At 37.4% G+C, this 14,242-nt stretch overlaps 1 protein-coding gene across 1 annotated transcript in view; it reads right to left on the bottom strand.

The window, feature by feature from the left end:
* SVEP1 (sushi, von Willebrand factor type A, EGF and pentraxin domain containing 1) overlaps nucleotides 1-14,242 on the bottom strand; it is a 168,429-nt gene that overhangs the window by 60,926 nt on the left and 93,261 nt on the right. Inside the window, exons 17-23 of the mRNA XM_014834470.3 lie at nucleotides 11,898-12,059; nucleotides 10,426-10,587; nucleotides 5,027-5,188; nucleotides 4,532-4,623; nucleotides 3,061-3,157; nucleotides 1,346-1,459; nucleotides 170-283 (exon numbers count right to left, since the gene is read on the bottom strand). Coding sequence (XP_014689956.2) covers nucleotides 170-283; nucleotides 1,346-1,459; nucleotides 3,061-3,157; nucleotides 4,532-4,623; nucleotides 5,027-5,188; nucleotides 10,426-10,587; nucleotides 11,898-12,059 — 903 coding nt within the window. The remainder of the gene's footprint in view (nucleotides 1-169; nucleotides 284-1,345; nucleotides 1,460-3,060; nucleotides 3,158-4,531; nucleotides 4,624-5,026; nucleotides 5,189-10,425; nucleotides 10,588-11,897; nucleotides 12,060-14,242) is intronic.

Raw genomic sequence — 14,242 nt, 5'->3', positions numbered from 1 at the left:
TAAATACTTCAGTGTGAATTTCTTTAAAAATAAAGACTTTCTCTTATTTAATTGTGGCATAGTTATAGAATCAGAAATTAGTGTTAACATACATAATGTTAGTAAATGTAATGATTTGTAGTGCTTTACAAAACTTTAAGAAAATGTAGGAAGAATGGAAACCTCTTACCTGCATATCCTTTCACACAGGTGCAGCGATAGCCCGCCAGGCCATCGATGCAGGTTCCTTTATTTAAACAAGGACTGGAGCTACACTCATTTATATTTTCTTCACATAGTTGACCTACAAAGAATCACAGACTATTTGAGCTGGAGAAAACCTGAAAGGAATCTCAGACTAATAGTTTTCAGGCAAGTTGTTCAGTGTAAGAGCAGAACAACTGGAAACCATGGCTAACGTGTTTGTGAAAAATTTTTTCTTTGCCAAATATATTGAAATAAAATGTTTTCTTCCATTCTTCGAACTGCAAAAATTGTCTAGCAAGCAATCTGACATTTTCGGCATGCAGTAGAAAGTGACAACCATGAATATTTAACCATTTTTTTAATTAAGAAAAGTGTGATTTTGTCTAAAAAATTTTATCACATTGTCTGCGAGCTTGTTCTCCCTTTTGTTTAATTTATTCTTTAAGTCTTTAAATATGACTTATTTATCTACTAGTTGAAGATCTGTACCCTTAAACAACATATTCCCACTACCCCTACCCTCCAGCCTCTGGTATCCACCATTCTACTCCCGGTTTCTATGAGTTTGGAGTTTTTAGATTTCACATATAAATGAGATCATACAGTAGATGTCTTTCTGTGTCTGACTTACCTCTCACTTACCATAACCCCTCAAGTTTCATACATGTTGTTGCGAATGGTAGGATTTCCTTCTTTGTTATGGCAGAATAATATTGCATTATATGTATGTATGTGTATACATATCATATTTTATTTATCTATTAACTCTTTGATGTACACTTAGGTTGTTTATTTTGACTAATGTAAATAATGCTGCAATGAACAAGGGGGGTGCATACATCTTTTCTAGTCCGTGTTTTCATTTTCTTTGGATAAATACCCAGCAGTGGAATTGCTGGATCATATGGTAGTTCTATTTTTAATTTTTTAAGGAACCTCCATACTGTTTTCCATACTGGCTGTGTCAATTTACATTCCCACCAACAGTGCACAAGGGTTCCCTTTTCTCCATGCCCTTGCCAACACTGTTTTCTCTTGTTTTTTTGAGAATAGCCATTTTAATAGGTGTGAGGTGATATCTCATGGTGTTTTTGATTTTCAGTAATGAAATATGAATGATCCCAAGGTTTCTATTGTACGAACAAGAAACTCCCCTTACCTGTGTAACCCGATGGGCATTCACAAACGAATTCCCCAACTCCGTCTTTACAAATTCCACTGTTCAGGCATGGCAGCAAGCTGCATTCATCAATGTCTATCTCACACTTTAAGCCTAAAAGGCAAACCAAACACTGAGGAACAACCAAAGAGAAGGATTCACAGCAACAGAACCGTAATCATTTACAGGTAATTATCCCAATAATCTGAATTTACAGGGAGTGGTGGTGGTGAAGGAAAGGGCAATATTTGTTAAGCGCTACCATCCAGTTAAATATTTAAAGAATGTACTGCCTCTTTCTAAACAGATTTAAGATTTCCTTACAAGGATACATAAAAGATAGCAAAGGATCCCAAGTTAGAAGCAGGGGGAGAAAGGGAAACCCAGAAGCATAAAATGGAGCCAGAAATTAGTTTAATTTCAAAGTGATAAATATAAAGTCATATATATTTGCTCCCAGGGTCATTTGGCTGAGGGGTGGGGGTGGGGCTAAAGCGTGCCAGAGCTCAGCTCATACACCAGGTGTCCTAGAATGGGGCTGCGTCTTCCCACAGGGTGCACACAGACTATCTAGGGGCCAGCTCCGCCGGAAACCCACATTCTTCGTCTATACCGCGGGGTCTCAAATGTGGCCTTTGGGCCAACAGCATCAGCCATCACCTGGGAACGCGAGAGAAACGCAAATTCTCAGACCTTCCCTAGACCTGCTACTGAATCAGAAATTCTGGGGTTGTGGTCCAGCAATCTCTGTTTTAAGAAGCCCTCCAGGTGATCTTCATGCATATCAAAATTTGAGAACCATTATCCTTTATTAAGCTCTTTCTCGACCACCACTCGTTTATAAAATTTTAGGACAACATCCATTATTTCTTATGAAATGTCAGGACAAAAATTTTTATAAAAATTGAAACACATAGACACACACATGAGCAAGCTGAAATAAGTAGAATGCTAGTATTCTTGAGAGTCCTGGCTATGTTTTGTTTTCCAACTGTCCTTTTGCTTATTTTGTGATGAATTCTTTTATTCAAATACCATTTTTTCTCATTAAAAACATTTTCTGTTGGTTGCACAAAATTCGAAAAAATGCAGAAGCAGCCTTTCTAGAAGAAAACAGGGAATTATTTTTAATAAATTGCAATTTTAAGATAGAGTTCACTTCTCAGAAATTATATTTCTGGACTGAACTGGAATGTAAACCGAATTGCAAGAAAACATAAATTCTTACATAATTCCTACATAATCAAGTCCAAAGCCATATTGTTTTTCTAAGCAAAGCTTCCAGAAAACAAAGCAACAAATCATAGCTATTCACATAGCCATTCCACTAAGTGCGAAGCAAATGAGAGACACTGGTGTTTGTTCAAAAATGTTTATGCTGGACAATCTGTTCTATGTTAAGTGTCATGCATTTAATTTGTGTTAGAACGAAACCCCAGACACGGCCTCCGGAAGTGTATTCCAATTTAAACTGTGAATTACGATGTGACTTTTTCATAGAGAAAATGATCATTTTTCTTTCAAAATATGCAAAGAGAATTGTCATTTGTAAGATATGTATACTTTTTTCACCTATTGGTTTATCTTGTTCAACCAATTTTGTGTGCATTGATACAGTCTAATGTCTCTTACAGGGTTTATTCCAAAACTTGATAGTGCAAGTCACAATGATTTCTTATGAAAAATACATTAAAATTTGCCTTCCTCCTCGTTACCTGTATATCCACGTGGACAGAGACAAACGTAACCACGCCCAAGTTGTTGGCAGGTTCCACTATTGTGGCAGGGGTTTAAGAAACATTCATGGAAAACCTACCAGTGGCAGAAAGAAATTGATCAGAGACAAAACACTCTATTCATTTCAAAGCAATCCTGACTAGGGAGTTCGAAGGTCTGCAATAGTAGACAGCTGGTTCCTGTTTCCTTGAGTTGGCTGGACTGCTGCCTGCATGACGTTGGTGTCTGCCATATATGGGCACAAATGATATATATTATTCTTGAGTGGTGTTCTGGTAAACCCAAGCAGTGTTTCTAATGCTGACTGCATGGCAGACTCCATTTGAGGTATTTTTAAAGTATACTAAGGACAGGGCCCCAACTCAGACCAACTGGGGAGTTGGATCTGTGCATCATTTCTAAAAGTTGGCCAGCGGATTCTAATCATTCTTCAGGGTTGATAGTCACTGCTATAGAGGTTCTTACAAATTTCTGTGTCCACTAGGCTCAGTTTCAAATATGCCTTACGAAGCTCTTACAAGTTAGTATCTTTGGACAAGGCTGTAGGAAGTTGAAATAAGACATATAACCTCATTATCCTTCTTAAAAATACTTAAAGCCAAGGTATTTATCATGATATTGCACAAGGTGAATTCAGAGTAATGACTGAATCTACCAAAATAATTGGTCTTTACTAGTCTTTAAAAAAAGGAAAACAATTATTTGAGCTATGTTCATGAGTTATGTTTCTTAATTTTTTTAAACTCACACCTTATTCCAATAAATGATTTTTTTTCCTGGCAAAAAAATTTAAATAAGGGCCTGGTCCCATGGCCAAGTGGTTAAAGTTCCACGTGTTCTGCTTCAGTGGCCTGGGTTCATGGGTTCCAATCCTGGGTTCTGATCCCAGGTTCAGACCTACTCCACTCACCAGCCATGCTGTGGTGATGTCCCATATACAAAAAGTAGAGGAAGATTGGCACAGACGTTAGCTCAGGGCTAATCTTCTTCAAGCAAAAAAAGAGGAAGATTAGCAATGGATGTTAGCTCAAGGGGAATCTTCCTCAGCAAAAAGTAAAAATAAAAATAAATTAAATAATTTTCATGAAAGTTGAGTAACTCTTCCTGCCAATCAGAAAAGGCATTTGGCTAAACCAAATGCCCTTATTCAAATAATGGGTATGCTTGTGGAATGTGTTAATTATTAGTGAATCAAAAGGCTCCCCACATCTACACATTTTCTATGTCAGACATTCCTGGGAAAAACTCTCATTTTTGGTACTTTGAACTCCTAATGCTACATTTTTTTAAAGTTCTTATCACAAGTAAATACAATTATTCATTGATAATATTCATGAGTCTTGATTACTTAACTGCTCTGGTAGTTTTCCTCTGTGTGACATGCATAATGACAAATTGTCTTCCAAATATTCCACTAGATAAAATTTTATACTTAGAAAATGGACTTGCCTGACTGCTGACTTCATACTTCTTTTTGATATTCCCAGTAGAAGCAAGTGGCACTATACTTTCCTCTGCTGCTGAGAAAGTTGAACTAAAACCTAATAAAATTAATAGGAAAACATTAGAAAAATATATTAGTGTGGTAGATATTGCCAATAGCCGACCCTATCTAAATACTATGGTCAAGATTCTGGTTCACAGAGTGGGTAAAGCCACATATATTTTGTTTTAGTAATACTAAAAAAAGAAAGCATAGAGATGGATGGGAAATGTCTTTAAATCCTAGACTCTTAGAAAGAAAATTGGAAGTTATCAAGTTCAGCATTCCCAAAACAAGAATCTTTGAGACATTGTCATCAAAAAAGGCGTCAAAAGGACAATTTAACAAGTCTAGACACTCAAATCCACTGAAAACAGTAATATTCAGAATTGAAGCTACCACAGAGATAAGCAAAAGTCTCCAACTTGGGATTATGTAAGAAATGAAGTGTAACATCTTACTGGAACAATCTGTGATGGATCTGGCACCAGTGATGGTTGTAGTTCCATAAAAGGGACATGATAAGCAGAAGGATTTCCCTGGATTGGGTTGGTAGTAGTCTTGAGGACAAGGATAACAGGGCATTAACCCAGAACGAGAAAATTCTCCCACTGGACAAGGTACTGCAAAGGTAAACACAAATCATTTGTGCATATGAAGCAACATACTCTACATTTACAAGAAAAGCATTAACCTTTGGTTGTAAGAAAGCTACTGAATTGCTAATATATTCTCTTGCACATATTTAATACCTATACCATTTTATCACCCAGACAAAAATGGTGTTATTTTCTTCCTGTCTTTAACAACACACATTAACTCAATAAAAATGAGAATTGCCCATATAACATTGTATTCTTCTTTTTCCACTTAACATTGTATCATAAGGATTTCCCAAATTACTCTCCAAATTGTTAAATAACATTGTTTTTAATAAATAAAATATATATTAACTTCCCACTGACAGATCATAATCGATCTCACATTTCCTCCACTATTAGACATTTAGGTCATTTCCATTTGTTTGTTATTATAAATTATGCTGACATGAAATTTTCTACATAAACCTGTGTAAATTAGCACTTATTATTTCCTTGGGATAACAGCTGAATTTTAGTAGTTGAATAGTTAGATCTAAAGACAGGAAAAATTTGAGGCCATTAATACATAATGCCAAATCATTAAAAGAAATAAAAGTTCCGATTTACAGTCCTATCAGCAGTATATGAAATTGCTCTTCTTACTGCATACTCATCAGCATTGACAATGATTATTTAAATGTTTTTCAATTTGAAGGTGAAAATAGAATTGCATTAGTTTTTAAATTTGCATTTTAATGATAAACAAAGTTGCTTTTTTTTCATGTCTATCAGAAATTTTTATTTCTCCTGTATTTGTCTATTACTTATTGGGCAGGTTCTTTCTTTTTACTTTTAAACCATTTAATGTCATTTTGTGTGAGACATGCTTTTTGTAAACAACACCCAGTTGAACATTGTCATTTAACCTAATCTGAAGTTGTCTTGCCAATAATTGATGGAATATTAACCAAATAAGAAAATAGCTTCAAACTTAACATAAGCCAGGATCTTCTTCAACGAGTTTTGGTTGTATTTGGTAGAGGGAATTGGGGTAGACAACCTATGACTAACTCCTTGGGCTGGGGTTTTAGATTGTGACCTAAAGATGAATTCAGGTGGAGTGTACTCTTTCCTTGTGTGAACTGGTGTCATCTGTGTGAGCCCTGAAGCTATTATAAATTGAGAAAACTAATAAAACTATGAAGACTTGTCTGCATAAATTTAAGTATAGAAGACAGAACATAAGGAAGTAGTTACTCAGGATATCAGCATACTTATCATTTAGGTTTTGGATTCTTGATAATAAAAATTGGTAAAGCAGAAATAATTACCAACATGGTTGAAAAATTTAGAGATGCACTTGAGGCTCCAGGGAGCAGATACTCCAAGTAGTGCATCTTTTTTTTATTGGTATGACAACAAACATTAAATAAACAATAAAGCATCTGTGGTCATCTCAAAATGTTTAGATCAAAGTTCTTATGCAGAAACAGCCAGCCAAATCTTTTGCGAAAGAGTTCTTTTACAACCCGAACTGACAAAAAGTCAGGAGTTGAATCAAGAGATGGCAGAAGATATCATAGCTACTAACGCTTATTTAGAAAAAAATATTTCTTGTGGCTACATTTGTTATATTCATGAAAAGTTTTAAACTATAAGTATCTTTGTTTCACCAAGCATAGATTAATCTGCTGTTTGTCACTAGATCTCAGAGTTATAGACAGGTCTTTGCACAAACATATTTATAAACTTGTTGCTTTCAAAATGAGTTTTCTGAATCTCGAGTTTCCAAAAAAAATGATTGCTCATTTGGAAAAGATACCGTCTAAACAGCTAATTAAAGTAGTTAATTGAAAGCATGAATCTTCCACTGGTAAAGGTATAAATCTTCTGTCTGAGAGAATATCTATGAGTGTGTATGATATGGCAAAGATATAAATTCTGTCATGGAAACCCAAGATGCTATAATGAATTAAACTGTTTTTTACATATAAGCTTTTTCAGCACAATCTTACCCTCAAAAAGAAAAAAATGACTACGCCCCTAAAAACTGACAGAATGTCAAAAATTACGCTAAGATATAATAGCAAAAACTTAAGATTAAAAATCATTAAGCTGGTTGGCTTCTCAAAACAGCCAACACGTTGTTGTGATGTGTATACTTCACTTTTTGGCATAGAAAGTGTAAAATAACTTTTCACGTGAAAATTAGTTTAAATTACAATCCAAGGGCAGACAGTTGTCATCAGAAATATGCTTTCCAGGAATGGGCAATCAGCATTTAATGCATTATTTATACATGCACTAAATATATATATGGAATAAATATATATATAGCATGTGAATGCATAAACAGACACACATAATAATAGCACTATCTAGTACATAATACAGTATTACACACGCACGCATGCATACATATTCAATCCTAATGGACTCATTTCATAAGAAAATAGAGGAGAAAGTTTCATTTTGAATCTTGGCCAAAGAAAATTGGTTTCTGAGTCAAGAAAAATGGGACAAAATCCTTCTAACTTCTTCTATTGTAGAGCGACAGGGAGAAAGAAAAAAATCTAAGTATGTCAAAAGTGATATTAAAATAGAATTAAAAATGGTGCATAGAAATGACCAGGGAAAAATGTAATCCCACATATCTGTTCCTTGACAGTGTTAACACATACAGCCCTGGAGCCAAGTGGATTTCGCCCTTCAAATGGGTTTCCTAAGACAAAGTCAGGGATCACAGTCTTTCATCCTGAGTCTCCTTTTAACTTGATCCTTGAGGGTCAGGGTAAGAAATGTTGTCATCCTCGTCCAAAAATAATCTTTCCTAATCCTATGGGACCACATGTGAAGAACACCATCACCAAAAAATCATTGTGAGATTTATTCTTCAGATACAAATAATTTTAAAAAAATGAAAAATTTCACACTCTTGAGTTTTTAACCATACACCCAAGAATGTTCAATATCCTAAGTAGTGATAAAAAATGAAATGTATAAAGCATATAATATTACTTTAATACAGTATTCTACTTAAATATAATTGCTGTGCCAATTAATGATATTTTAAGTTCAACATGTTAAAGAATGCAAAAAATAACAAACTGTACATGCTCATAAAAATAAATCAATACAAAAAAAGAAAACAAGAAAGAGAGAAAGGAAAAGAAAGAAGTTTAAAACTAAGAAAAGAATATATAAGGGACTGTTTTAGAACTCAAACACACTTAAGTTTAAAGTGAAATGGTATTTATCCAGCACCACAGGAAAGAGTGTTGAGTTCTGTTATTCCCAACTCCCACTCGTGGCAAGCAGAATGTGGTTAAACTTGTGCTAGGAATATCAGGACAAATGGGGCAGTTACCAGAAATTTAGAGACTTTCTGGGAAGTGTAATTGCTTAATTGCAATAATTTCATATTAGACAAGCCTCAAGGCTTATTTGGAAAGCTAAAGGAAAAAAAATTGTCAAATATGAATTTGTCTCCCCGTAAAAATTCTAGCTGCTTTTTGTGGTTGGAGGGAGAAAGAGAAAAAAGCAGAGAGAGACAGAATCTTTTACTGCAGACTTTCTCCCAAAATTAGTTTGTGTATTGACAAAAATAAAAGAGTCTTTAGTAGACCTATTTCAACCATAATGTCAAGCCGTGTTGGATTTTTACTTTAAAAAATCCAAAGCTGGTATTACACAACAGACATAGTTTATGAGTTTCAATTAGGTTCCAGTTAAATTCTCTTCTCAGCTCTTTAGTGAAACATGAGGTCTATGAATGCTACTTGCCCAATTCCTTAGGTCCAAAAGACTTTCATCTGCTGTGATCCTACTAGACTGAGATAATTTAAACAGACAGAGTATATAAAAGCCTGTAATTCACAGTATGTTTTCCCTGTTTTCTCCCTGCAGCCCTTAACTTATGAAGACTACATCTCCCAAGATACAGCGCTGGACACTCCCCTCCCCATACCACACAAAAGTATCCTACGAAGCTGTTTTCTAAGAATGCGTCTCTACCTGGATGTGGATGTACATATGATTGGAGTGTAGTGAGGGTGGGAGGGGTGTGTGTGTGTGTGTGTGTGTGTCTGCGCGTGCACTTATAGCTTGAGAGAAATGGGGAACCAGCAGATTGGTTTCTTAAAAACAACACTCTTTCAATAAGGGAACAGCTTTTAAAATTTCAGATTGCCATGGATCTTAGGTTTTTAAATAAAGGTATAGAGAATGGAGAGGATACATAATTTTTTGAAAAGTTATCTTTCCGCGAGGCATGCTTGTCCTGTTCCCAGCAATGCAGCACAGGTAGGCCAACTACTTTTTATTTTTAATCCAGTTCTGTTGACTTTGCAAAAGGGTTGCAGTTTTTTGGAGTTTTGGGCAGCAGGCTGACCTTGACTGTTCGTCCTAGTTTCACTGTCATTCTAAGATTTTATGTCTTATTTTTGTTTACATCTTCCGGTTTTTACAGTGCTGCAAAACTGTACTTGGTAGGGATGTTGGAAACATTTGAAAATTGTAACTCTAATCTTTTTATTTCTATGTAAACCAGTGGTTCTCAACATGTGGTCCCTGGAGCAGTAGAATCAGCATCACTTGAGAGATACTTAGTTAGAAATGCAAATTCTCAGGTCCCACACCAGAACCACTGAATTAAAAACTCTGTGTTTTAACGAGCCCTCCACGCTGACATCTGAGAACCCAAACTAGTGGCTCTCCACTCTTCCTGTCACTTTAGAATCACCTGGAGGAACTACAGAAGAAAACCAAGGCCCAGACAAGTTAAATCAGAATGTCTATGGGTGGAGATTGGGCTTCCAGTTTTTACAAAATACTGACGCAAATGTGAAGATGATTCTAATGTGTAGCGAGAGTGGATAACCACTGATCCAAATCTTCAAACTGTAGGGAATGAAACGTCATAATTCACAGAAGGTGTTTTTAGAGTTTCAAGGAACCTTAGTCAGGATTTCATTTTATAAATGAGGAAACTAAGTTCCTGGTTGAGATGGATTTCTACCATATCACGAAGTTTATTAATGTTGGGACCTGGGACCAAGTCTTGTACTTTTGTGTTCCAAATAACACATGCACAGTGTTTATATCGCTAGTGTTTATACTTCAGTATTGACTGGCTGAATAAAAGGCAGCTCTCCATAAAGAGACAGTTATTTACATTCTTTGCATACAGTAGACATATGGTTTTACTGAAAATATTTCACTGCTCCATGCACAGAACCTAGTAGGTTTGGAGAAATATCAGTGTCTAAGGGTTTGATAACCTCCACAAGCAGCAATGTCCACGGCTCCTCTTTTCACAGTTGAAGTGTTTTCTGGGCAGAAGAGGCAGCTCCGGGAACCAAATGCTGGCTGATAACTACCCAGCGGACACGATTCACAGGTTTCAAGCCCATTTGATGAGTAGGTGCCTTGTTTACACTGAGCTGAAAAGAAAAACGTAATATAGTTAATAACGATGACATTAGCTGTACAAAATGAGCACCGTGTAGGATAGGCGCTCATTTTAGGGTATTCCAATTTATTTAGGACAGAATGAAGGACACGAAGAACTCAAAGAATACACATTATATTTTAAATTTCCCCACGCTTCTATACATGAATAAGTTTTAGACTCATTTCTAGTAATGTCTGTTATCACTTAGCACTTAGTGTTTGACACATGGAAAGTATCAATAAATCGTTCTTGAGTGAAGTTAGAAATAGGCATTTCAGAAAGGCTGTACACAGGGAGCTTGTTCTTGTTCTAGTTCTCGTCTTGTACACTGTTCTCTTGAGTGGCCAAAACAAAACCCCAAATAGGGCTCAAGCCTCATAGCTACACTGTCCCTCTTGTTGCTCTAAATAAGAACGGGCCCTCCTGTCTGCCCCTACATACAGACACCATTTCATTTGAGGGCTGGTGGAGTAGAAAGTAAAAGTAGTCTTAGCATCAGACCCAGAGAGGTTAAGCAACTTCCTAAAATTCACAGCAATGGTTTTGCAGCAGAGCCCACAAAGGACGAGGGCCAAATTCTCAGACTCCCAGCGCACCATCCTTCCCTTCTGCCCTTGTCCTCCAAATGACTCTCATGTTCAGCATTACTAACATTTTTTAATGCACTTCCAATCACCTAGAACTGCTCTCGGGTTTGTTTTTTTTGCCATTAAGCATCTACACCTGCATTTGCAACAACAGCAGGAAGGCACAATTTTGAAATTCCTTCTTTTAGGTATGTCTTACTCTAACTTTAATTATGAAAGAAAACGTTTCCATCAGGAATGCTCATTGAGAATAACAGTAAAAATATTTTGAAACCATTGAATATTTTAGTAGCAAGAATAAGTGCCTATGCGCCTGTAGTTATTCATTTCCAAGTAAATGGAGAGTTTGATTTCATCACACCAAATATTATTCTAAGAAAAACAATCTAATGATTGCTAAGAGTCATGAAAGTCCTTTCTACTGACTGATGTGAGATTCAACCAAAAATCCAGTCTATTTGATGACTGTGGATTGGAGTTACTGACAGTGGGGTTTGACTTAGGGCAGTGCAATGTTTCCAAAAGGGAAGATAAATGGACTTCTTATAGTGGGGAAACATTCAGGTAATATTTTATAGTTAAAAGAAGGAAAAAATAAATTAATGAAATAACTTTCAGTAATGGTCTTATTTCATCCTATCTGCCACTTAGATTTCACAACTGGAAACATAATTGAGGCTTCTTCTGGGCAAAATGTGCAAGAAGTGTCTACCTTTACACTCAGAGCTGCTTCTTGAATGGAGATACTCTGTGTAAGTCCCAGGCGGACAGAGTTTGCACTCGAGTTGCCCTTCTTCATCTTGATAGGATCCCATCAAGCAGCTTTCACAGACAGAATGCTCCAGGGAATAAGAGGTTCCCAAAGGGCAATTGACTGAAGAGAAAGTAAACAGCAAACACTGAATGCAGGAAACTTTCAAGGGAAGCAACGGAACACACTCAGTTCTCTTTTTCTAAGGCGTGAAAGCAATAAAGCACGCTTCCAGGCCCTATTGTTTATGGGTTAGATTCTGCTGCCAGAAATTTACTCACAAGCCAGACTTTCCAGAAATGCATTCCTAGAAACTAACAATAGTGGAATTTTTTTTTTTTTTTGAGAAAATGCAAATTCTCGTTGATCGAGCTTAGGGCTTATATGACGGGGGCTTTAAAGTGTGAGTTAAACCTATGATAAATCAGATTACCCTGGGAAACACACAGCTAACCAAGAAAAGGCTGCTGGAAGAAAAGGATAAAACAATGAACATTTAGGTTAATCTGAGGCTTTAAGATTTTAAAAATGGCGGGGGCTAGCCTCGTGGCCGAGTGGTTAAGTTCGCACCCTCCGCTTCGGCAGCCCAGGGTCTCGCTGGTTTGGATTCTGGGTGTGGACATGGCACCGCTCGTCAGGCCATGCTGAGGTGGTGTCCCACATGCCACAACCAGAGGCACTTGCAACTAGAATATACAACTATGTACTGGGGGGCTTTGGGAAGAAGAAGAAGGAAAAAAAAAGATTGACAACAGTTGTTAGCTCAGGTGCAAATCTTTTTTAAAAAAAAGTTTTCTTAGCTCTTCCTCTGAATGGTTCCCCTTATGAAACTGACCGCTTTGTCTACTCCAGCATCATTTCTAGAAACCAAACAGGCAAAGGTGATGAGCCTAAAACAGGTGAGTTAAGTAGATCCCTGTCTCTGCTTGCAGGAATTACTGCCCACAGGCATTTTCAGAACTAAGGGTGTTGGGGAAACAGGCCAATTTTAGGATCTTCCTTCTTTGGAGGTTTGGTCCACTATTTGGCAGGCTGGAATGGCTCAGAAATTCTGAGACCAAAGTGGGACGTTAAACCCACTGAAAAGGCTGCTAGCAAAGATAGTATCCTTATAGAGGGGATGCTTGAAATTAGTACCTACGTGAGTCTGAGATGTTAAAGTGTGGAAGGATTACCTGGGAACTTACTAAAAGTGCAGATTTCAAGCCCCTGCCCCCAAAATGTCAGATGCGTTAGTTCTGGGATGGGGCCTGAGTCAAGATGCATTTTAACAAATACTTCAGGTGATGCTGACAAAGGTAGTCTGAAGACCACACTGAGAAATGCAGAATGTCTATCAAGGTGACTCCTGATTTTTACTCACAAAGCAGGGAGGAAACAAGAGCAGGCTTGGAATGACAATTTTAATGTGCTTTTGCTGGTTGAGTTCATCACACTATGAAAAACCAAACTGAGCTCTGGAAATAGCAATAAGAACAGTTGAGGAAGGTTTTCTGACCAGGACGCAAGATCTTATGCCTACAGACAGACTAACACAAGACTCATGCCATTTGGTTCAGTTGAGTGTAGAGAGTCTGGCTAGAGGAGATTCCACTATCTATAAACGATGACTTATTTGGAAACAGGCTGGAACTGACCCAGTTTGTGGCAGTCTAAAATAGGAGTTAAAAGTTAAGGGGCTAGGGGGAAGGAGAAAGGGGAGTGATTGCTTGATGGGTATGGGGTCTCCTTCGGGGGTGATGAAAATGTTTTGAAACTATGATAGAGGTTGATACTGACCCTGATATCAGTTTCCCCACATTAAACCCAGCATATATGGGGTTAAAACCAAAACACTCATTCCCTGCTTACTCTCTGGCTTCCTGGCTGCAGAATCCACTATGCTCCATGGAGACAGACACCGTCAAGGACAAGCACCTGGACTATCTCCTCCCCACAAAGAGATACAGACTGGTGGGAAAGCTGCTGACCAGCAAGGTCATGAGCTCCCTCCTCTCTGCAAGTGTCTCAAGGCCAAAGACAGGCTGGTGGGAAAGCTCCGACCAGCAAGGCCATACGCTCCCCCTCCCCTACCTAATGCCGCAAATAAAAACCCTTCCTTTTAGCTTTTCGGGGAGTTTGGGATTTCAGCATTAGCTGCCCTCTCTCCTTGCTCAGCGCTGTGCAAAAATAAAATTCCTACTTTCTTCCACCACACCCGGTGTCAGGGATTGGCTTGCTGCGCAACGGGTGAGTGAACTCACTTCAGGTTCGGTAACAAGGTGATGGTTGAACAACATTGTGAATGAACTAAATGCCACTGAATT

Source organism: Equus asinus, chromosome 10, assembly GCF_041296235.1.
Source record: "Equus asinus isolate D_3611 breed Donkey chromosome 10, EquAss-T2T_v2, whole genome shotgun sequence".
Classification (NCBI taxonomy): domain Eukaryota; kingdom Metazoa; phylum Chordata; class Mammalia; order Perissodactyla; family Equidae; genus Equus; species Equus asinus.
Note: the sequence above shows the minus strand (reverse complement) of the source record. Positions and strands in the feature narration are given on the sequence as shown.